A 24,092-nucleotide genomic window follows, 5' to 3' on the forward strand; every position below is an offset into this window, starting at 1 on the left:
CCAGTTTAGTCTAGTAGGAGTTTTTTCAACAGGGGTGGTCTATCCCCCCGTAGTCTCACAAGTGGAGGTGTTGGTGGTAGATCGCCATGGAGAATGTGCTAATTGAGATCTATAACCTGAATGAATTTTCACTTAAAATTGATTTCTGGACTAATCACCTATTTTTCGGGACATACTAAAACATTTAATGTGAAAATGGCTTAATGTAGCTTAACGTGTAATAAAGTGCCTAAACCTCAATCAATTGCCCTGAAACTTTGCACAGCCTAAGTTTTTACATTTCCAAACCTATCAAAGAAGCTTCATGCGATTCGGTGTTCTCAAGGCAAACTAGGGACATTAAGCTTGATTTTTGGGGAGCTTAATGTGGCTTAACGTACAAAAAAGACCTTAAATGTTAACTGATTTCCCCCAAACTTTACACAATAGAAGACTCTATCCATGCCAACATATTCTGAAAATTTCAGCTCATTTAGCTAATCACAACAAAAGTTATTCACATTAAGCTATATTAAACAATGCTAAAACATCTAATGTGAAAATGGCTTAATGTAGCTTAACGTGTAATAAATGCCTAAACCTCAATCAATTGCCCTGAAACTTTGCACAGCTTAAGATCTCAACTTCCCAAACCTATCCAAGAAGTTTCATGCGATTTGGTGTTCCACAAGGCAAACTAGGGACATTAAGCTTGTTTTTTGGAGAGCTTAACGTACAAAAAAGACCTTAAATGTTAACAAATTTCCCCCAAACTTCACACAATAGAAGACTCTATCCATGCCAACATATTCTGAAAATTTCAGCTCATTTAGTAAATCATGCCAAAAGTTATTCACATTAAGCTATATTTTACAATTGTAAAACGATTAATGTAAAGAGCTTAACGTACCATAACGCACCTTAACCTCAATCAATTGTCTTGAAACTTTGCACAGCCTACGTTCTCAACTTCCCAAACCTATCCAAGAAGTTGCATGTGATTCGGTGTACCACAAGGCAAACTATGGACATTAAGCTTGTTTTTTTGAGAGCTTAATGTGGCTTAACGTACAAAAAAGACCTTAAGTGTTAACCAATTTCCCCCAAACTTCACACAATAGAAGATTCTATCCATGCTAACATATTCTGAAAATTTCAGCTCATTTAGTAAATCACACCAAAAGTTACTCACACTAAGCTATATTTTACAATGCTAAAACGTTTAATGAAAAGAGCTTAACATACCATAATGTGCCTTAACCTCAATCAATTGTCTTGAAACTTTGCACAGCCTACGTTCTCAACTTCCCAAACCTATCCAAGAAGTTTCATGCGATTCGGTGTACCACAAGGCAAACTATGGACATTAAGCTTGTTTTTTGAGAGCTTAATGTGGCTTAACGTACAAAAAAGACCTTAAGTGTTAACTAATTTCCCCCAAACTTCACACAATAAAAGACCCTAGCCATGTCAACTTATTTTGAAAATTTCAGCTCATTTGGTTAATCACACCAAAAGTTATTCACATTAAGCTATATTTTACAATGCTAAAACATTTAATGTGAAAATGGCTTAATGTAGCTTAATGTGTAATAAAGTGCCTAAACCTCAATCAATTGCCCTGAAATTTTGCACAGCCTACAATCTCAACTTCCCAAACCTATCCAAGAATTTTCATGCGATTCGGTGTACCACAAGGCAAACTATGGACATTAAGCTTGTTTTTTGGAGAGCTTAATGTGGCTTAACGTGCAAAAAAAGACACTAAATGTTAACCAATTTCCCCCAAACGTCACACAATAAAAGACTCTAGCCATGCCAACATATTCTGAAAATTTCAGCTCATTTGGTTAATCACACCAAAAGTTATTCACATTAACCACTTCCCGCCCGGCCCATAGCAAATGACGGCCGGGCGGTGGTTCAGTTATCCTGACTGGGTGTCATATAATGTCCAGCAGGATAACATGCCGCCACGCGCCCACGGGGGCACGCATCGCGGCGATCGGTGGAGCGGTGTGTCAGCCTGACACACCGCTCCACCAATCTTGGTAAAGAGCCTCCGGCGGAGGCTCTTTACCACGTGATCAGCCGTGTTCAATCACGGCTGATCACGATGTCAATAGGAAAAGCCATTGATCAGCTTTTCCTCACTCGCGTCTGACAGATGCGAGTAGAGGAGAGCCGATCGGCGGCTCTCTTGACAGGGGGGGTCTGCGCTGATTGTTTATCAGCGCAGCCCCCCCTCAGATTACCACACTGGACCACCAGGGATCACCACTAGGACCAACCATGGCCATATGTACCCCATGGCCATCCACATGTGCCCAATCTGTGCCAATCAGTGCCCACAAATTGGCACTGATTGGCACCATTATGTTTCAGCTCTGCCTAGCAATGCCACCAATCAGTGTAATCAGTGCCACCAATCAGTGTCATCAGTGCCACCTGTCAGTGCCCATCTGTGCCCATCAGTGCCCATCAGTGCCCACCTATCAGTGCCCATCAGTGCCACCAATAAGTACCCATTAGTGCCACCCATAAGTACCAATCAATGCCACCTATGAGTGCCCATCAGTGCTGCCTGTGAGTGCCCATCGGTGCCACCTATGAGTGCCCATCAGTGCCGCATACCAGTGCCACCTATCAGTGCCCATCAGTGCCACCTATCAGTGCCCATCATCAGTGCCCGTCAGTGCCACCTCATTGATGCCACCTCATCGGTGCCCATCAGTGCCACCGTATCAGTGCCCGTCAGTGCAACCATATCAGCGCCCATCATTAAAGAAGAAAATGTACTTATTTACAAAAAAATTTAACGAAAACAAAGAAAAACTTTTTCGGTCTTTTTTTATTTGTTGCGCAAAAAATTAAAACCGCAGAGGTGATCAAATACCACTCTATTTGTGGGAACAAAATAATTAAAAAATTGTTTGAGTACAGTGTAGCATGACCGCGCAATTGTCATTCAAATTGCAACAGCGCTGAAAGCTGAAAATTGGCCTGGGCAGGAAGGTGTCTAAGTGCCTGGTATTGAAATGGTTAAGCTATATTTTACAATGCTAAAACATTTAATGTAAAGAGCTTAACGTACCATAATGTCCCTTAACCTCAATCAATTGTCTTGAAACTTTGCACAGCCTAAATTGTCAACTTCCCAAACCTATTTAAGAATTCCAGATCGTTTGGTAAATCACCCCAAAAGTTATTCACATTTAACCATTTTTTTACAATCCTTAACCAGTTGCAGACTTTGGACACACGAGACACACCCAAAAACATGTCATCAGTGTACACAGATCATGTCTAGTACATTAAAGCAAAAAGAAAGAAGGGAGAGGGGTCTCAGCTCCTCCTTAATAGCATCCGGAGTTCTCTGGTGGGTAATAATTGGCCATAGATCAGCCTTACCCTATCGAGATTCGACCGGTCCCACCGTCTATTTGGGGTGTATCCAATCATAAAATGAATATTGGGAACCCCCAAATGTGGTTATCCTCTGAATTGAACATATACGCATAGAAACAAATTTGTGAAAATCACACAGCAATTCTTCAGAGAGGACAAACCGGTGGTGAAGCTATTAATCATTTATTGATTATCCAGTCACGTGGTAGATGTGATGGTGGGGTGCAGGTTGCTGGGGAGCCGCTGTCCCTGTATGTTGAGGCCTGCAAACCCATGACATTCAGAAGAAAGAGGGACTTCCCTGAAACATCAGTGTCTGATTCACTCGGGAGGCTGTTGAGCACATACCTGATGATGTTTGGTGATTTATGAGCCCTGATCGTCTTGGATCCCTCTGGAGGGTTGCTGACAGTGGCCTTTAGTTTGGATATCTCCTTTCTTGGATGCTTGTGATTATCAGGCTCTGGTGAGTTTAACCCCCTGAGGGGAGTGTGTTCTCACAGGGTGGAAGTGGATGGATCGGTGGAAGGTGCACACTGAATTTCTTCACTCTGGTCACCTATGAACACTGTCTGAACTACTATGCTTACTGCCCTTCTCTCTTAAAAGACTTTTTTTTGTGAAGTTGGCCACATACAACCCGTTTTAGCTCAACATTAGCGCTGTTTTTAGTGTATTATTATAGTCATATTTTGCTGATTATGGTATGCCACTATTTATGATGATGTTTCTGCATTTTTAAACGGCTGCTGTTCTAGTCTCACTTTTTTGTGACAACAAATTGGTGTTACTTTTATATTAATTTAATTATTCTTTGCTTCACTACTGTTTCGGAACTGCTTGGTTCCTTGGCGCTGAGTGGTGTATCTTTGGGCCTTTGATTACACCTTTATATATTATTGATTATCCATGTTGAAAAATATCCAGAAAAATAGTAATGAACATTTACACAAAGTACAGTACAAAAAAGTGTATCTCTATTCCCAATACCTATTAAAAAGACCTAGTGTCTCAATAGGACCTCGGTGGCCACTGTTTTCCAAATCCACCTAACATATCCCTCACTCTCACACACACACACACATGCAGATCTCAATCGATCGACTGATCGAAAGAGATTGCTGGTATGGATATCCTAGAACACAGAAAAAATGCCAGTATTTATAGCTGAGTAGACCTCATAAATGATATACACGTGTTCATGATTGTTTGTCTTCAATATAGATGAAAGAAAAGTTTGTAAATAATGCTAGTGTTGTGTGAAAGTTCCTTGTTAGTCCCGTTACACTAGCTTGTTGCAAAGAAAACTTCCATACTAAAATATGTGCACATGATAATTGAAGATCACAGGTATTGACACAAGGTATCAGTTGAATGTAGCACATATATTGTACTTGTTGGATATAACTGACTTAATTAGCAGCAATAGAAGGACATCATACGGCTCACCGTATCCTGTGGTTGAGGGATATTTACAGCCTCCGGCATCTAGACGGGATCATCGTGATCCATTGGTTACCGTCACAGCCGCTGTAGGGGATCCGTATATGGTGGATACACCGATCAACTGTTTCAGGAAATCTTGTCCTCAGTGATGCTGCATAGATATCGTCCGTGTAAGTAGCTGCAGTGGTCAGTCTCTGGTCTTAGCTGTCGGACTGAAGGAATTTAGAGGGGGGGGGGGGGGGGAGAGAGCTGGACAAACAGATGGCCATCCCGGTGTCCTCCTCACGGATACCATATAGACCTGATGCTTACATGTTTCGCTTTGTAGCAAGCTTCTTCAGAGCATGCGCAGTGGTATGTCCTCCTTGTTTAAATCTTCAGTCTAATCAATTCTCAATCAGTTTCATCTGGGGGACTTCCCTTAGCGCTATGGTTGACTCATGGTATCATTCATCACCCATGCACAGACAGACACACATTCAGGAGCGGTCAAACTTTAGCTAAATACGCTAATGACAGAATATAGCCAAGATTTCCTAACATAGAAATAGCATTCAATTAGAGTTAAAAAGCGAATTCAAAAAGTGAACTCTCAATAAAGAATTAGATAGAAGGGTCAGGTTAGATTCTAATGGGTTTAGACTGCTTTGTTCTACAGGAGATTGAGATTTATAAGTAGAAAAGGGCACAGTAGGTTTTGATTATAATCAGCATAGTCGGCTCCATATCCGCGCTTTCTGCAGACACGACATTGTCTTTGGGGGGCTCGTTGGGTAGGGGTACGTGGGAGGACATAAGGAAAATGCCTCTCATGCAGCCGGCTTACTGCATTTGGTTGGGGATGGTGAGGTGGAGCACCATCTGGAAACAGAAGGGCTCTGACGATCTCTTCCTGGAATTTAAGGAAGGATCCAGTCCGTCCTGAAGCTCTGTATAGCGCATGAGCGTTCAGCAAAGCCAATTGAAATAAGTATACAGACACTTTTTTTGTACCAGCGTCTGGCCTTACGGGCAATTAGGTACGGCGCCAACAACTGGTCGTTGAGGTCCACCCCTCCCATATTAAGGTTGTATTCGTGGACACAGAGGGGTTTCTCCACAACACCAGTCGCCTTAGTAATTTGGACCGTCGTGTCTGCATGAAGGGAGGTAAGAACGAAAACATTCTTATTGTCCCTCCACTTCATAGCGAGCAAATTATTACACTGCAAGCAGGCTCTCTCCCCCAGCCTAAGAAGGGAATCTACAAGCCACTGGAGAAAGCCCCGGAAATTAGATCGCATGGTGCCACATGCTCCAATCTGATGATCAAAAAGGTGGCTAAAAAGTGGCACGCTCGTGTAATAATTGGCCACGTACAAGTGGTACCCCTTTCTGAATAAGGGTGACACCAAGTCCCACACTATCTTGCCAGCGCTTCCTATGTAGTCAGGGCAGTTTGTCGGCTCTACGTGACTATCTTTGCCCTCGTAAACCATAAATCTACATGTATAGCCTGTGGCCCTGTCACAGAGCTTATACATCTTGACCCCGTATCTGACAAACTGACACCAATGCAATAATCAGAAAAAAAAAACTGCTTTTGGTGTCACTGTCCGATCAGACCCCCCACCCGCAGGCAGGCAAGGACGTACCTGTAAGTCCTTTTGCCTGCCCGTGCCAGTATGCCGACGTACATCGTCGTGCGGCAGTCGGCAACTGGTTAAGCTACATTAAGCCATTTTCACATTAAATGTTTTAGCATTGTAAAATATAGCTTAATGTGAATAACGTTTGGTGTGATTAACCAAATGAGCTGAAATTTTCAGAATATGTTGGCATGGCTAGAGTCTTTTATTGTGTGAAGTTTGGGGGAAATTGGTTAACATTTAAGGTCTTTTTTGTACGTTAAGCCACATTAAACTCTCCAAAAAACAAGCTTAATGTCCATAGTTTGCCTTGTGGTACACCAAATCACATGAAACTTCTTGGATAGGTTTGGGAAGTTGAGAACGTAGGCTGTGCAAAGTTTCAAGACAATTGATTAAGGTTAAGGCACATTATGGTACGTTAAGCTCTTTACGTTAATCGTTTTAGCATTGTAAAATATAGCTTAATGTGAATAACTTTTGGTGTGATTTACTAAATGAGCTGAAATTTTCAGAATATGTTGACATGGATAGAGTCTTCTATTGTGTGAAGTTTGGGGGAAATTGGTTAACATTTAAGGTCTTTTTTGTACGTTAAGCTCTCCAAAAAACAAGCTTAATTTCCCTAGTTTGTCTTGTGGAACACCGAATCTCATGAAACTTCTTGGATAGGTTTGGGAAGTTGAGATCTTAGGCTGTGAAAGTTTCAGGGCAATTGATTGAAGTTTAGGCACTTTATTACACATTAAGCTACATTAAGCCATTTTCACATTAAATGTTTTAGCATTGTAAAATATAGCTTAATGTGAATAACTTTTGTTGTGATTGACCAAATGAGCTAATTTTCAGAATATGTTGGCATGGCTAGAATCTTTTATTGTGTGAAGTTTGGGGGAAATTGGTTAACATTTAAGGTCTTATTTGTACGTTAAGCCACATTAAGCTCTCCAAAAAGCTTAATGTCCATAGTTTGCCTTGTGGTACACCGAATCGTATGAAACTTCTTGGATAGGTTTGGGAAGATGAGATCTTAGGCTGTGCACAATTTCGGGGCAATTTATTACACGTTAAGCTACATTAAGCCATTTTCGCATTAAATGTTTTAGTAAATCCCCAAAAATGCCATTAGTTTCCTTTTTTCAGGCTAATAATTTTTTCAACAAGTATGTAAAATACCTGTTGATCCTGCCAGAAATGTCACTTTCTGTGAGCTGACATGGAAATCTAAAACAATGTTGTCAAGTCTCTGTAAATGACTAATCCCATCATCCCCTATATCACGTGTCAAACACAAGGCCCAGGAGACAAATCTGTTCCACCAGGCCATTTTAATCTACATGTACGTTTGTTCTGTGTTGATTGGGCAAGAACAAACGTCCTTTAGGCTATTTTCTGTTCTGAATAAATGTTGCTCTGGTATGGACAGTAGAAAAATGCAGCTTTATGGACACTAGAAGGAGCTGAGGAGAATAGGAAATACATCATCTTCATAACAAGAGATATATGGTAACTTTTCTAGAGAACTCTACAGGGAATAATGTAACTATTGGTTACTAATTCCTTTTAGTGTTTTCTAGAATTGTTACATTGCATCTCTTGCTGCAAAGACATACAGTATCTCACAAAAGTTAGTACACCCCTCACATTTTTGTAAATATTTTATTCCATCTTTTCATGTGACAACACTGAAGAAATGACACTTTGCTACAATGTAAAGTAGTGAGTGTACAGCTTGTATAACAGTGTAAATTTGCTGTCCCCTCAAAATAACTCAACACACAGCCATTAATGTCTAAACCGCTGGCAACAAAAGTGAGTACACCCCTAAATGAAAATGTCCAAATTGGGCCCATAGTGTCAATATTTTGTGTGGCCACCATTATTTTCCAGCACTGCCTTAATCCTCTTGGGCATGGAGTTCACCAGAGCTTCACAGGTTACCACTGGAGTCCTCTTCTTCTCCTCCATGACTACATTACTGAGCTGGTGGATGTTAGAGACCTTGTGCTCCTCCACCTTCCCTTTGAGGATGCCCCACGGATGCTCAATAGTGTTAAGGTTTGGAGACATGCTTGCCCAGTCCATCACCTTTACCCTCAGATTCTTTAGCAAGGCAGTGGTCATCTTGGAGGTGTGTTTGGGGTCGTTATCATGTTGGAATACTGCTCTGTGGCCCAGTCTCCGAAGGGAGGGGATCATGCTCTGCTTCAGTATGTCACAGTTAGGGATGAGCCGAACACCCCCCGGTTTGGTTCGCACCAGAACCTGCCAACGGACCGAAAGTTTGCACAAACCTTAGAACCCCATTGAAGTCTTTGGGACTCAAATGTTCGAAATCAAAAGTGCTAATTTTAAAGGCTAATTTGCATGGTATTGTCCTAAAAAGGGTTTGGAGACCTGGGTACTGCCCCAGGGGACATGTATCAATGCAAAAAAAAGTTTTAAAAACGGCTGTTTTTTGAGAGCAGTGATTTTATTGATGCTTAAAGTGAAAAAAAAAAAAAGTGAAATATTCCTTTAAATATCATACCTGGGGGGTGTCTATAGTATGCCTGTAAAATGGCGTGTGTTTCCCGTGCTTAGAACAGTCCCTGCACAAAATGACATTTTTAAAGGAATAAAAGTCATTTAAAACTGCTTGCGGCTTTAATGTAATGTCGAGTCCTGGTAATATGGATGAAAATCAGTGAGACAAACGGCATGGGTACCCCCCAGTCCATTACCAGGCCCTTTGGGTCTTGTATGGATATTAAGGGGAACCCCGCACCCAAATTAAAAAAAGGAAAGGTGTGGGGCCCCCAGGCCCTATATACTCTGAACAGCAGTATACAGGCGGTACAAACAAGACAGGGACTGTAGGTTTGTTGTTGAGTAGAATCTGTTTGTAATTTTGAACTGGTACATTTTTAAAGTGTTTAGCTCCAGCCAAAAAATCTATTTTAAGCTTTTTGGAAAACATAGGGAAGGGTTATCACCCCTGTGACATTTGTTTTGCTGTCTGTGCTCCTCTTCAGAAGATTTCACCTCACTTTCTGTCCCAATGACAAATGTTTTTTGAAAATTTGGGGTTTTTTGTGAAACAAGGATTGGTAATAAAGCATCAGTGGAAAGGAGAAATGTTTTTCCCATATTAACTCTTACAGGAGAGAATTTCCCTTCCTAGGGGTAGATTTCATCTCACTTCCTGTTGTCTCCTTACATTTGCAAGTAGGGGTCGTTTGTAACTTGGATGTTTGAAAGTAGGGTCCTGCCCTATATACTCAGCAGAAATTGGGGCCTTAAGTATTGGTGTTGCCACAACACTGTAAGCCCTCACAGGGCCCTGCTGTGAAATATTAGATCAAGAATTGTAATTACATGTCCCTGTTGAACAGGGCCAAAAAAATTGGGCCTTTGGTGGTGGTGGTGTTGCCACAACACTGTAAGTCCTCACAGTTACTCTTGGTGGGCGCTGGAACAGGCCCTGCTGTGAAATATTAGATCAAGAATTGTAATTACATGTCCCTGTTGAAGAGGGGCTGAAAAATTGGGCCTTAGGCACTGGTGCTGGTGGACAGGCGTACCCTGTGATCGGTTATAAAGCCTCCAGCAGCACTGAATGTGCGTTCCAAAGGAACGCTGAATGCAGGACAGGCCATAACTTAATTGCATACTGTGCAAGCTCTGGCCAGTGATCCATCCTCAAGACTCAGTAACCCAGAGGTTTTTCGGTGGGAAAGGTGTCCAAGTCAGATCTTGCCCCTAGGTATTCCTGCACCATGTAAAACAAACGCAGGTGATGGTTGCTGGAACCGATCATACCTTGGGGCTGCGGACTAAAAAATTGTCTGAACGCATCGGTCAGACGGCCACCTTCTCCACTGCTCCTTCATTGACTGACCGAAGCTTCAGCAACACGTTGTCCAGGACAGCTATTTTATCTAAGAGAATGTCTCAAAACATGGCCTGTTGGGGGTACTTGAGGACAGGGTTGAGAACCACTGCTTTAGACAACCCATGTGCTCCAACAACAAATATACAGTTGTGCTCATAAGTTTACATACCCTGGCAGAATTTATGATTTCTTGGCCATTTTTCAGAGAATATGAATGATAACACAAAAACATTTCTTTCACTCATGGTTAGTGTTTGGCTGAAGCCATTTATTATCAATCAACTGTGTTTACTCTTTTTAAATCATAATGACAACAGAAACTACCCAAATAACCCTGATCGAAAGTTTACATACCCCAGTTCTTTATACCGTTTATTGCCCTCCTTTAACATCAATGATAGCTTGAAGTCTTTTGTTGTATTTGTGGATGAGGCTCTTTATCTTCTCAGATGGTAAAGCTGCCCATTCCTCTTGGCAAAAAGCCTCCAGTTCCTGTAAATTCTTGGGCTGTCTTGCATGAACGGCACGTTTTGAGATCTCCCCAGAGTGGCTCAATGATATTGAGGTCAGGAGACTGAGATGGCCACTCCAGAAACTTCACTTTATTCTGCTGTAGCCAATGACAGGTCGACTTGGCCTTGTGTTTTGAATCATTGTGATGTTGGAATGTCCAAGTACGTCCCATGCGCAGCTTCCTGGCTGATGAATGCAAATGTTTCTCCAGTATTTTTTGATAACATACTGCATTCATCTTGCCATCAATTTTGACCAAATTTCCTGTGCCTTTGTAGCTCACACATCCCCAAAACATTAGTGATCCACCTCCGTGTTTCACAGTAGGAATGGTGTACCTTTCATCATAGGCCTTGTTGACTGATTTTGGTCTCATCACTCCAAATGACTTAGTGCCTGAAGGGTTGAGGGTTGTCTCTGTGCTATTTGGCGTATTGTAAGAGAGATTCTTTGTGGCATTTGCATAGTAATGTCTTCTGGGGACTCGACCATGCAGCCCATCTTTCTTCAAGTGCCTCTTATTGTGCATCATGAAACAGCCACACCAAATGTTTTCAGAGAGTTCTGTATTTCACTTGAAGTCATTTGTGGGTTTTTCTTTGCATCCCGAACACTTTTCCTGGCAGTTGTGGCTGAAATTTTAGTTGGTCTACCTGACCGTGGTTTGGTTTCAGCACAACCCCTCATTTTCCATTTCTTGATTAGAGTTTGAACACTGCTGATTAGCATTCTAAATTTCTTGAATATCTTTTTAGATCTCTTTCCTGTTTTATACAGTTCAACTACCTTTTCCCGCAGATCTTTTGACAATTCTTTTGCTTTCCCTATGACTCAGAATCCAGAAACTTCAGTTCAGCACTGGATGAAAGATGCAAGGGTCTGTCAGGAGTCCAGAAACTCCTTGACCTATTATACACACACACTAATTACAAGCAAACAGATCACAGGTGAGGATGGTTACCTTTATTAGCCATTCAAACCCCTTTGTGTCAACTTGTGTGCATGTTATCAGGCCAAAATCACCAGGGTATGTAAACTTTTGATCAGGGTCATTTGGGTAGTTCCTGTTGTCATTATGATTTAAAAAGAGTAAACACAGTTGATTGATAATAAATGGCTTCAGCCAAACACTAACCATGAGTGAAAGAAAGGTTTTTGTGTTATCATTCATATGCTCTGAAAAATGGCCAAGAAATCATAAATTCTGCCAGCGTATGTAAACGTATGAGCACATCTGTATATATGTTCCACTCCACTGTGTCAAAAGCAAAACCCTCCGCAGACTAATCTGTCCTCTTATACCACCAAGAAAGTCAAATTGCTCTTGTTGATGTAACATACAACATAAGAGGAAGTCCCGCCCTAAGCATTTAATCATTCACGTGTGACGTCCTCAGGACGTTTTGTTGGAACGGACGCCGGGGAGCCAGCATAATTTCCAGTTACTATAACTCAGTAAATACCAGGCTTCATATTCCTGGTGCGAGTGTGATTTTAGTGACCTTTGAAGGAAATAAAAATTTTTTACACTATGAGAGGCTTCTCCTTTTCTTCTTATCCACTTTATGATCACCCTATAGAAGTTTTACTGCTACAGGGTGGCTGATCGTTCGGTACACAAGCAGACTGACAGTCTATGTAAACAAGGCAGATTGCAGTTCTGTCAGTAGGGAAGGCATGAATCCCGTGTTCCTGCGAAGCAGGGACAAAGATATATGTCTTCCCCTAGTAAAAGCACCTTCCCCACACTGGTTACAAAAAACACTGGTTAGGCACACATTTAACCCTTTGATCGCCCCTGATGTTAACCCTTTCCCTGCTAGTGTCATTAGTACAGTGACAGTGCATATTTTTTAGCACTGATCACTGTATTAGTGTCACCGGCTCCCAAAAAAGTGTCAAAAGTGTCAGATCTGTCCTCTGCAATGTTGCCAGTCCTGCTATAAGTCACTGATCACCGCCATTACTAGTAAAAAAATAAAAATTCCAGTATATACTGTATATCCCATAGTTTGTAAACGCTATAACTTTTGCGCAAACCAATCAATATACGCTTATTGGGATTTTTATCAAAAATATGTAGCAGAGTACATATTGGCCTAAATTCATGAAGAAATTTGATTTTATATAAAAAAAAAAATATTGGATTTGTTTTATAGCAGAAAGTAAAATATATTGTTTTTTTTTTCAAAATTGTCGCTCTTTTTTTGTTTATAGCGCAAAAAATAAAAAACGCAGAGGTGATCAAATACCACTAAAAGATATCTCTATTTGTGGGGAAAAAAGGATATAAATTTTATTTGTGTACAGCGTCGCACAACCGCGCAATTGTCAGTTAAAGTAACGCAGTGCTGTATCGCAAAAAAAAAAGGCCTGGTCATGAAAGAGGGGGGGTGGTAAATCTTCCAGTGGAAGTGGTCCCTGCTATGAGTGCTTGGTGGTATTGAGAGGACCTATAGGGATAAGGTGGGATCGGATGGAGTGAGATTGAAAGCATCATTTCCAGGCAACCCCTTTGGCTGTACAGTGCTCCTGGTTTCCATTCCTGGTCCAGAGTTGTATCATCAAGTGCAATTTGACTTTCTTGGTTGTACAAGAGGACAGATTAGTCTGGTGAGTGCGGAAGGGTTTTGATTTGAGTGGAGAGGAGCACATATTAATTTGTTGTTGGAGCACATGGGGTGTCCAAAGAATACAAAGAATCACATTTGATTTCTAGAACTTTTCTGCATTCAAATATTTTATTGGATTGAATAACACAAAGACCATCACATGTAAAATAACGGCTATAGTTAGTAAAGAATGACCCCACGCAGATAGAGGAAAATGATCAAGTACCTTTAACATGATGGAGCAAATAACAACCCAACACAAAAAGGTCGAGCGGCATATGAATATGGTCCAACAAATGATGGCATTTAGTAACATAATAGACAGTATAAAGGTATAAGAAGGTAGAGAGCCAACAGTTGTATGGCCCACCTCAGTCATTGCCCGGGGAGAGCTTGGACCAAGCAAAGCCAGTGAATTATACATAAACGTTCTAATAAAAGAAAGGAGAGGTTAGAAAAGTAATGTGAGAAGAAAGGGGGAAAGGGGAAAGGGATAGTTGAACCAGGGGCAGATACAGAGTCTAGTCTTGGGAGGGGCACTGCCAGAAAATAAGATGTTGCTTACGGAACTAAATGTAGCATATAATACAGTGTACAGAGGTCTCTAGGATGTAGGGCAGTGTACAGAGAACAGTAGGGCAGAGAACAGGAGGTCAGCAGGGCAGAGGATAGGAGTTGAAAGAACAGAGGAGGGCATACACGGGGGGATCAGGAGGTCATACATGGGGGGATCAGGAGGGCATACACTGGGGTGGGATCAGGAGGGCATACACTGGGGGGGGTTAAAGAGGGGATACACGGGGGGATCAGGAGGGCATACATGGGGAGGATTAGGAGTGCATACACGGGAGGGATCAGGAGGGCAGACACTGGGGGGGATAAGGAGGGCATACACTGGGGGGGATAAGGAGGGCATACACTGGGGGGGATCAGGAGGGCATACACTGGGGGGGATCAGGAAGGCATACACTGGGGAGGGATCAGGAGGGCATACACTGGGGGGGATCAGGAGGGCATACACTGGGGGGGATCAGGAGTGCATACACTGGGGGTGATCAGGAGGGCATACACTGGGGGGGTTCAGGAGGGCATACACTGGGGGAGGGGATCAGGAGGGCACACACTGGGGGGGGGATCAGGAGGGCATACATCAGGGGGCAGTCATAATGCTTTAATGAGCCCAATTTCTCACTGTTCTACATGAAGAGAAGATGCAATCCCATTTGTCATCTAACAGCACCTCTATGGTAAACTGCAGTAACTTAGCAGACTCATCATAGAGGTGCTTGTAAACAAATCCACAATGCAGTGCTAGCAGAGCTCACCTCCAGGAACTTTCACTCAGCTCCCTCTGCTCAGCTGCTCACACCTCCGTCTTCCAGACGAGCGTGATCTCGGGGGAAAAGGCACATCCTCATCCTGCCTACTCAAGCAGCAGCCTGCAGAAGAGAGGCTGGAAAACTGCAGGGGGAGATACAGGGGGCGGAGAGAGCAGTTCCCCGAGGTTTCTGAGCAGTAATTCATGCTTAGAATAGCTGCGAGTTGTCCCGATCACGGCTCCAGTTACCCGGGGCGCACTCGGCCTCGGAGTCTGTAATGTTTTCTCAGGGGGAGCAATTGCCCTGTTAACATTCCTCCCCTCCCCCCTGGATCCACCCCTGAGTTGAACTGGCCATAGTCCCAAGAGCACAACTAACTGACAAAGATAATGGGTCAGCTGAGGCTCCATGAGAGAGGCATCAAAGTCAGGAGGTAAATATCTACTCAAGGTTGCCAGGTTTTAGTGTATCATCTCACCTTGTCCTGGAGCGTTGCCTCGATCTTGGCATGTATTGTCACTTGGGTGACTCGATTTTTCATATCGACCACACAAAGTACCAGCGTCTCCCAGGCTTTGGCTATTGTCTGCTTCACAATTTCTAGGACTTTTTAATGGGACATTTGTTTTTTATATTTTTGTTTCTATTTAAGCAAGCGCCGCTTTTCTTGCAATTTTTAGTTTCTGGACAGTTTGGTGTTTATAACAGCAGCTGTATGTTTTATATATAATTTACTTACATCACATTGTTTGCACGAGCGTGGGTGGGTGCTAATATTCATTCTAGAGGAGAACGTTTGTTCTAGCCCAATTTGCACAGAATGATTGTGCATGCAGATATCCTGGATGATTGACTATGCACTTTTTTTTTTTTATAAAAATGGACCGCTAATGCCCCGTACACACAATCGGAATTTCCGTCCGAAAAACCTTGGATGGGATTCCGCTCAAGCTTGCCTTGCATACACATGGTCACACAAAATTTCTCTGAACTTTCGACCGTCAAGAACGCAGTGACGTACAACACTACGACGAGACGAAAAAATTAAGTGCAATGCTTCCGAGCATGCGTCGAATTGTTTCCGAGCATGCGTAGGAATCGGAATTGCTACAGATGGTCGGAATTTCCGATGGGAACTTTTTCCTTCGGAAAAATAGAGAACCTGCTCTCAATCTTTTGCTGGCAGAAATTCTGCCAGCAAAAGTCCGATGGGGCATACACACGGTCGGAATTTCCAACCAAAAGCTCACATCAGACTTTTGCTGGCGGAATTTCCGATCATGTGTACGGGGCATTAAAGTATTGATTTTAGAGATTTACAACAGCAGCCAGATGTCTACCGATTTTCAGAGACAGTCATTGGGAGTCTACATATTTCCCTTTAGTACATTTGATATTAGAAGTAAGAAGCGGGAGAAGTAGGGTTGCCACCTCATCCCTTTAAACCCGAACACATATGAATTACACAGATTCTGAGGCTAATTAATTGCAGATAAGGCACCAAGTGAGTTTAATTACCACCTTAATCAGCCACAGAACCTGTGTAATTAATATGTGTTTGGTTTTAAAGGGGTGAGGTGGCAACCCTAGGAAGAAGAGATGATCAGATGGAGACAGGAGGTGGGTTCTAATGTTTAGCAGAACAATTCAGGGTGATGCCTTCTCACAGATGTACTTGCTCATTAATATACATGGAACATCATTCAAGCCATAGTCATCTTCGGGGCTATCTTCATTTCTCATTTCAGCACAACCTTCATTTGTTTTTCCTTCATAATAATCAGGCTGAGTCTTCTGCCAGAACCTGTAGGAGATAAGTGCCATTAGTGACCGGGAGTGAAGATGATACTTAGGCCTCATGTACACTGCTGTTGGTAAACGGACATTTAGGAGCAGTTGGGCATTTTTTTCAACTGCTCCTGATCTCTCCTGTATGCTATCTTATCAGTACATGTACACAGGATCCCCGATCTCTCCTCTGTGTTATCTTATCAGTACATGTACACAGAATCCCCGATCTCTCATGTATGCTATCTTATCAGTACATGTACACAGGATCCCCGATCTCTCCTCTGTGTTATCTTATCAGTACATGTACACAGGATCCCCGATCTCTCCTCTGTGTTATCTTATCAGTACATGTACACAGGATCCCCCATCTCTCCTCTGTGTTATCTTATCAGTACATGTACACAGGATCCCCCATCTCTCCTCTGTGTTATCTTATCAGTACATGTACACAGGATCCCCGATCTCTCCTGTATGCTATCTTATCAGTACATGTACACAGGATCCCCCATCTCTCCTCTGTGTTATCTTATCAGTACATGTACACAGGATCCCCCATCTCTCCTCTGTGTTATCTTATCAGTACATGTACACAGGATCCCCGATCTCTCCTCTGTGTTATCTTATCAGTACATGTACACAGGATCCCCGATCTCTCCTCTGTGTTATCTTATCAGTACATGTACACAGGATCCCCGATTTCTCCTGTATGTTATCTTATCAGTACATGTACACAGGATCCCCGATCTCTCCTCTGTGTTATCTTATCAGTACATGTACACAGGATCCCCGATCTCTCCTCTGTGTTATCTTATCAGTACATGTACACAGGATCCCCCATCTCTCCTGTATGTTATCTTATCAGTACATGTACACAGGATCCCCAATCTCTCCTCTGTGTTATCTTATCAGTACATGTACACAGGATCCCCCATCTCTCCTCTGTGTTATCTTATCAGTACATGTACACAGGATCCCCCATCTCTCCTCTGTGTTATCTTATCAGTACATGTACACAGGATCCCCGATCTCTCCTGTATGTTATCTTATCAGTACATGTACACAGGATCCCCGATCTCTCCTCTGTTATCTTATCAGTACATGTACACAGGATCCCCCATCTCTCCTCTGTGTTATCTTATCAGTACATGTACACAGGATCCCCCATCTCTCCTCTGTGTTATCTTATCAGTACATGTACACAGGATCCCCCATCTCTCCTGTATGATATCTTATCAGTACATGTACACAGGACCCCCAGATCTCTCCTGTATGTTATCTTATCAGTACATGTACACAGGATCCTCGATCTCTCCTGTATGTTATCTTATCAGTACATGTACACAGGATCCCCGATCTCTCCTGTATGTTATCTTATCAGTACATGTACACAGGATCCCCCATCTCTCCTGTATGATATCTTATTAGTACATGTACACAGGATCCCCGATCTCTCATGTATGCTATCTTATCAGTACATGTACACAGGATCCCCGATCTCTCCTCTGTGTTATCTTATCAGTACATGTACACAGGATCCCCGATCTCTCATGTATGCTATCTTATCAGTACATGTACACAGGATCCCCGATCTCTCCTCTGTGTTATCTTATCAGTACATGTACACAGGATCCCCGATCTCTCCTCTGTGTTATCTTATCAGTACATGTACACAGGATCCCCGATCTCTCCTCTGTGTTATCTTATCAGTACATGTACACAGGATCCCCGATCTCTCCTCTGTGTTATCTTATCAGTACATGTACACAGGATCCCCGATCTCTCCTCTGTGTTATCTTATCAGTACATGTACACAGGATCCCCGATCTCTCCTCTGTGTTATCTTATCAGTACATGTACACAGGATCCCCGATCTCTCCTCTGTGTTATCTTATCAGTACATGTACACAGGATCCCCGATCTCTCCTCTGTGTTATCTTATCAGTACATGTACACAGGATCCCCCATCTCTCCTGTATGTTATCTTATCAGTACATGTACACAGGATCCCCCATCTCTCCTCTGTGTTATCTTATCAGTACATGTACACAGGATCCCCGATCTCTCCTCTGTGTTATCTTATCAGTACATGTACACAGGATCCCCCATTTCTCCTCTGTGTTATCTTATCAGTACATGTACACAGGATCCCCAATCTCTCCTCTGTGTTATCTTATCAGTACATGTACACAGGATCCCCCATCTCTCCTGTATGTTATCTTATCAGTACATGTACACAGGATCCCCAATCTCTCCTCTGTGTTATCTTATCAGTACATGTACACAGGATCCCCGATCTCTCCTCTGTGTTATCTTATCAGTACATGTACACAGGATCCCCGATCTCTCCTCTGTGTTATCTTATCAGTACATGTACACAGGATCCCCGATCTCTCCTCTGTGTTATCTTATCAGTACATGTACACAGGATCCCCGATCTCTCCTCTGTGTTATCTTGTCAGTACATGTACACAGGATTCCCCATCTCTCCTCTGTGTTATCTTATCAGTACATGTACACAGGATCCCCAATCTCTCCTCTGTGTTATCTTATCAGTACATGTACACAGGATCCCCGATCTCTCCTCTGTGTTATCTTATCAGTACATGTACACAGGATCCCCGATCTCTCCTCTGTGTTATCTTATCAGTACATGTACACAGAATCCCCCATCTCTCCTGTATGATATCTTATCAGTACATGTACACAGGATCCCCGATCTCTTCTGTATGTTATCTTATCAGTACATGTACACAGGATCCCCGATCTCTCCTGTATGTTATCTTATCAGTACATGTACACAGGATCCCCGATCTCTCCTCTATGTTATCTTATCAGTATATGTACACAGGATCCCCCATCTCTCCTCTGTGTTATCTTATCAGTACATGTACACAGGATCCCCCATCTCTCCTGTATGTTATCTTATCAGTACATGTACACAGGATCCCCGATCTCTCCTCTGTGTTATCTTATCAGTACATGTACACAGGATCCCCGATCTCTCCTCTGTGTTATCTTATCAGTACATGTACACAGGATCCCCCATCTCTCCTCTGTGTTATCTTATCAGTACATGTACACAGGATCCCCGATCTCTCCTCTGTGTTATCTTATCAGTACATGTACACAGGATCCCCCATCTCTCCTGTATGTTATCTTATCAGTACATGTACACAGGATCCCCGATCTCTTCTCTGTGTTATCTTATCAGTACATGTACACAGGATCCCCGATCTCTCCTCTGTGTTATCTTATCAGTACATGTACACAGGATCCCCCATCTCTCCTGTATGTTATCTTATCAGTACATGTACACAGGATCCCCCATCTCTCCTGTATGTTATCTTATCAGTACATGTACACAGGATCCCCCATCTCTCCTCTGTGTTATCTTATCAGTACATGTACACAGGATCCCCGATCTCTCCTCTGTGTTATCTTATCAGTACATGTACACAGGATCCCCCATCTCTCCTCTGTGTTATCTTATCAGTACATGTACACAGGATCCCCGATCTCTCCTCTGTGTTATCTTGTCAGTACATGTACACAGGATCCCCGATCTCTCCTCTGTGTTATCTTATCAGTACATGTACACAGGATCCCCCATCTCTCCTCTGTGTTATCTTATCAGTACATGTACACAGGATCCCCAATCTCTCCTCTGTGTTATCTTATCAGTACATGTACGCAGGATCCCCGATCTCTCCTCTGTGTTATCTTATCAGTACATGTACACAGGATCCCCCATCTCTCCTCTGTGTTATCTTATCAGTACATGTACACAGGATCCCCCATCTCTCCTCTGTGTTATCTTATCAGTACATGTACACAGGATCCCCGATCTCTCCTCTGTGTTATCTTATCAGTACATGTACACAGGATCCCCCATCTCTCCTGTATGTTATCTTATCAGTACATGTACACAGGATCCCCGATCTCTCCTCTGTGTTATCTTATCAGTACATGTACACAGGATCCCCGATCTCTCCTCTGTGTTATCTTATCAGTACATGTACACAGGATCCCCCATCTCTCCTGTATGTTATCTTATCAGTACATGTACACAGGATCCCCCATCTCTCCTCTGTGTTATCTTATCAGTACATGTACACAGGATCCCCGATCTCTCCTCTGTGTTATCTTATCAGTACATGTACACAGGATCCCCCATCTCTCCTCTGTGTTATCTTATCAGTACATGTACACAGGATCCCCGATCTCTCCTCTGTGTTATCTTGTCAGTACATGTACACAGGATCCCCGATCTCTCCTCTGTGTTATCTTATCAGTACATGTACACAGGATCCCCGATCTCTCCTCTGTGTTATCTTATCAGTACATGTACACAGGATCCCCGATCTCTCCTCTGTGTTATCTTATCAGTACATGTACACAGGATCCCCCATCTCTCCTCTGTGTTATCTTATCAGTACATGTACACAGGATCCCCCATCTCTCCTCTGTGTTATCTTATCAGTACATGTACACAGGTTCGTTTATAGTCGTTTCTAGGCAGTTGCGTTAAGAGGCCTTTTTTGGAAAGCAAAAAAATGAGTTCAGAAGCTGAGTTTAGAGGCATTTTAAGCGCCAAACGCTTCTAAGCCGCATTTAGTTTACAGGCGTTTTTAATTTGTGCCTATTTTGGAAAAAAAAAGCGCTTCTAAGCGCAAAAAACGCAGCAAAACGCAGCTAAACGCGGCATGTAAATGCTGCAAAACGGAAGTTTTAAACGTGGGTTACTATCTGTCAAGTTAAATCGTTCAGGAGAGGTTGTAAAAACGTCCCGTGCACATGAAGCCTTAAGCCTCGTACACATGGTTCAATTGTTGGCAGGGGATTGTCTGTTGACAGACTGTTGTCCTAAAATATGACCGTAAAGCCTCGTACACACGATCGGATTTTCCGCAGACAAACCTCTGACTTTTGTCTGAAGGTGTGTGCCTGGATTTTGTCTTGCATACAAACGCCAAGGAATTGTCGGCCAACAAACACAAACGTAGTGATGTACTACGTGGTTTTTCAGCTCTTTAGCGCCACCCTTTGGGCTCCTTCTGCTAATTTCTTGTTAGTAGAAGTTTGGTGAGTGTTGATTCATGCTTTTCTTTTCGCGTTTTTCAGTTTGTTTCTGAACGGCTGTTCGTCAAGCAGACCTGTTGCAGAATCGGAGGAGATAACGTGTTATTTATTATTGGCCTTGGAGTTATTGCTTTGACCCAAGTCCAGTCCAGGAACAGGAGGAGGAGGATTTCTTGGACCAAAAATTGGTTGCCTTATTAATTGTGACCGATTATGTTATATGCCTTTGCTGCGGGAGCTCCAGGAGAATAATCCGGATGATTTTCGGAATTATCTCCGGATGACGGACCCCTGCTTTCACCAACTCTTGGCATTGGTGACCCCCCTTTTTAAGAAGCAGGACACATGCATGAGGCTTTTATTTTATTTTTTTGGTTGAATAATAATGATTTGATTTGTTATATTTTCTATATTTTTGGATGCATAGAATGTACTTTTTGGTTAAGTTCTATTGGCAGATAGCATGTCTAATTTTATTTGTTTTCTTTTTTTAATGCACAATATAATTATGGAGAATAATACTTGGCTATTTAAGTGTTTTACTTCAAATGACAATTTTGGGAGTAGGCAGTTACATTAAAAAAAAAATACAATGTAAAATTGACAAGAGACACCAACATAGTTGTATCTTTGATCTTCAAAACTACGGGATAATGGTGTTGTGGTAACTTGCCCAAAAAAAAAAAAAGAAAAAAAAAGCATAATAATATTATTCTTTATATCACTAGAAAAAAAAAGACATTTAACCATTTAAAATACGTTTGGCAGAACTCCATCAGTATCACCAGCAAAGCAGCTTCATTATTATCCCATTAAAGAAGAAGAGAATTGTGCGCTGCATTTGGAGATGTCATAATTTGCAGCGTCACGAATGTTAATTCTCCATTACGAACGCCAGTTTACAAGACCGACCGTTTCCGTCTCATCTTTGCTTCCGAGCATGCGTGTTTGTACTTTGGACTTTTGTCCGACGGACTTGTGTACACACGCTCGGAAATCTGACATTTGTCCACGGAAAATTTTAAAGCCTGCCATCCAACATTTGTCTGTGGAAAATCCGACAACAATTGTACGATGGAGCGTATTAACGGTCAGATTTTCCGCCAACAGCCTATCATCACACAATTCCCGTCGGAAAATCCGATTGTGTGTACAAGGCTTTAGTACGCTCCTTTTGACAATTGTTGTCCAACTTTCCGCCAACAAATGTTGGATGGCAGGCTGGTAAAACGGTCTGTTGTCAGATTTTCCTATCGTCTGTACACGAGTCCGTCACACTAAAGTGCAAAGTACAAACACGCATGCTCGCAATCAACGCTCACCAAACACAAAATTAGCAGAAGGAGCCCAAAGGGTGGCGCTCAAGAGCTGAAATTCCTCGTAGTACGTCAGTACGTTCGTGTTTGTTGGCCGACAATTGTGTACCGTTAGTATGCAAGACAAGTTCCTGGCACACAGCCCTTTTGACAAAAATCAGACGCTCGGTTGGCCAACAATCTGATCGTGTGTACCAGGCTTAAGAAGGACAGAAACAGATGAATCCTCACCTAATATCTCCATGAGTCTCAGAAGATTGTTTTCCTTTTAGCAATGTCTTGGTTCTGCACATCTTTTAGGTTTTGTAGTCTACCCTCAGTCTTGTTTATACTTGCTTCAAAATGTGCCATTGGACGCTTTTTTTAATGCGCTCTCCATGCCAATCAAAGCTCCTGTCACTAAATAAAATGGTCCCCTTACAGTCCTGTTCACACGTTGTGTTTGCTTCGCTAAAAAAAATGGTACCTCATGTCATTTTCTTGGTGCTTCAAAGCATCTCCAAAGCCTGCATAGAAGTCTATCACAACGCTCGCTTATGGGTTTAACTAACCATTTTTTAAACGTCATTCTCCTTTAAAGGCGGTGTGTCCTACGCCTACATACTTTTGCTAAAAGTTGTTCCTTGTTCCCATCTCAAAAAGTTGTGAGGTGTGTATAAATGGTTCTGCACTTCTGTCTAGGGTCAGTAAACTACACAGAACAGGGATCTGCCTATGTAAACAAGGTAGATCGCCGTTCTGACAGGGGGAAGGGATGTATTCTGTGTTCCTGCAAAGCAGGGATTAGAATCCATCTCTTCCCCTAGCGAAAGCACCTCCCACAGTACACAAACACTGCTTAGGCACACGGTTAACCCTTTGATCGCACTAGATGTGTAACCCCTTCCCAGCCAGTGTCATTAGTACAGTGACAGTGCATAATTTTAGCACTAACATAGCTCCCAACTGTCCCTGATTTGGAGGGACTGTCCCTCATTTGGAACAAAGTCCTCTGTCCCTCTTTCCTCCTCATTTGTCCCTCATTTTGTTTTGATCCACATAGTTGTATATAAAATGCACTTTTTATCTTTGTTATATTGCAGCCATTTGCTAAAATCATTTAAGTTCATTTTTTTCCTCATTAATGT

General features: G+C 42.4%; 1 protein-coding gene across 2 annotated transcripts in view; it reads right to left on the reverse strand.

Annotated features, from left to right (window-relative positions):
• The window catches only part of LOC141133705 (CD209 antigen-like protein C), a 160,454-nt gene that overhangs the window by 65,627 nt on the left and 70,735 nt on the right, over positions 1-24,092 (reverse strand). The window contains exon 7 of one of the 2 annotated variants that reach the window (XM_073623202.1): positions 13,622-16,583. The exons of the other annotated variant lie outside the window; for it this stretch is intronic. Coding sequence (XP_073479303.1) covers positions 16,427-16,583 — 157 coding nt within the window. The 3' untranslated portion in view covers positions 13,622-16,426. Of the gene's footprint in view, positions 1-13,621; positions 16,584-24,092 lie in introns of those variants that run through there. 2 annotated transcript variants of the gene reach the window in all.

This window comes from Aquarana catesbeiana, linkage group LG03 (genome assembly GCF_042186555.1).
Source record: "Aquarana catesbeiana isolate 2022-GZ linkage group LG03, ASM4218655v1, whole genome shotgun sequence".
Taxonomy (NCBI): Eukaryota; Metazoa; Chordata; class Amphibia; order Anura; family Ranidae; genus Aquarana; species Aquarana catesbeiana.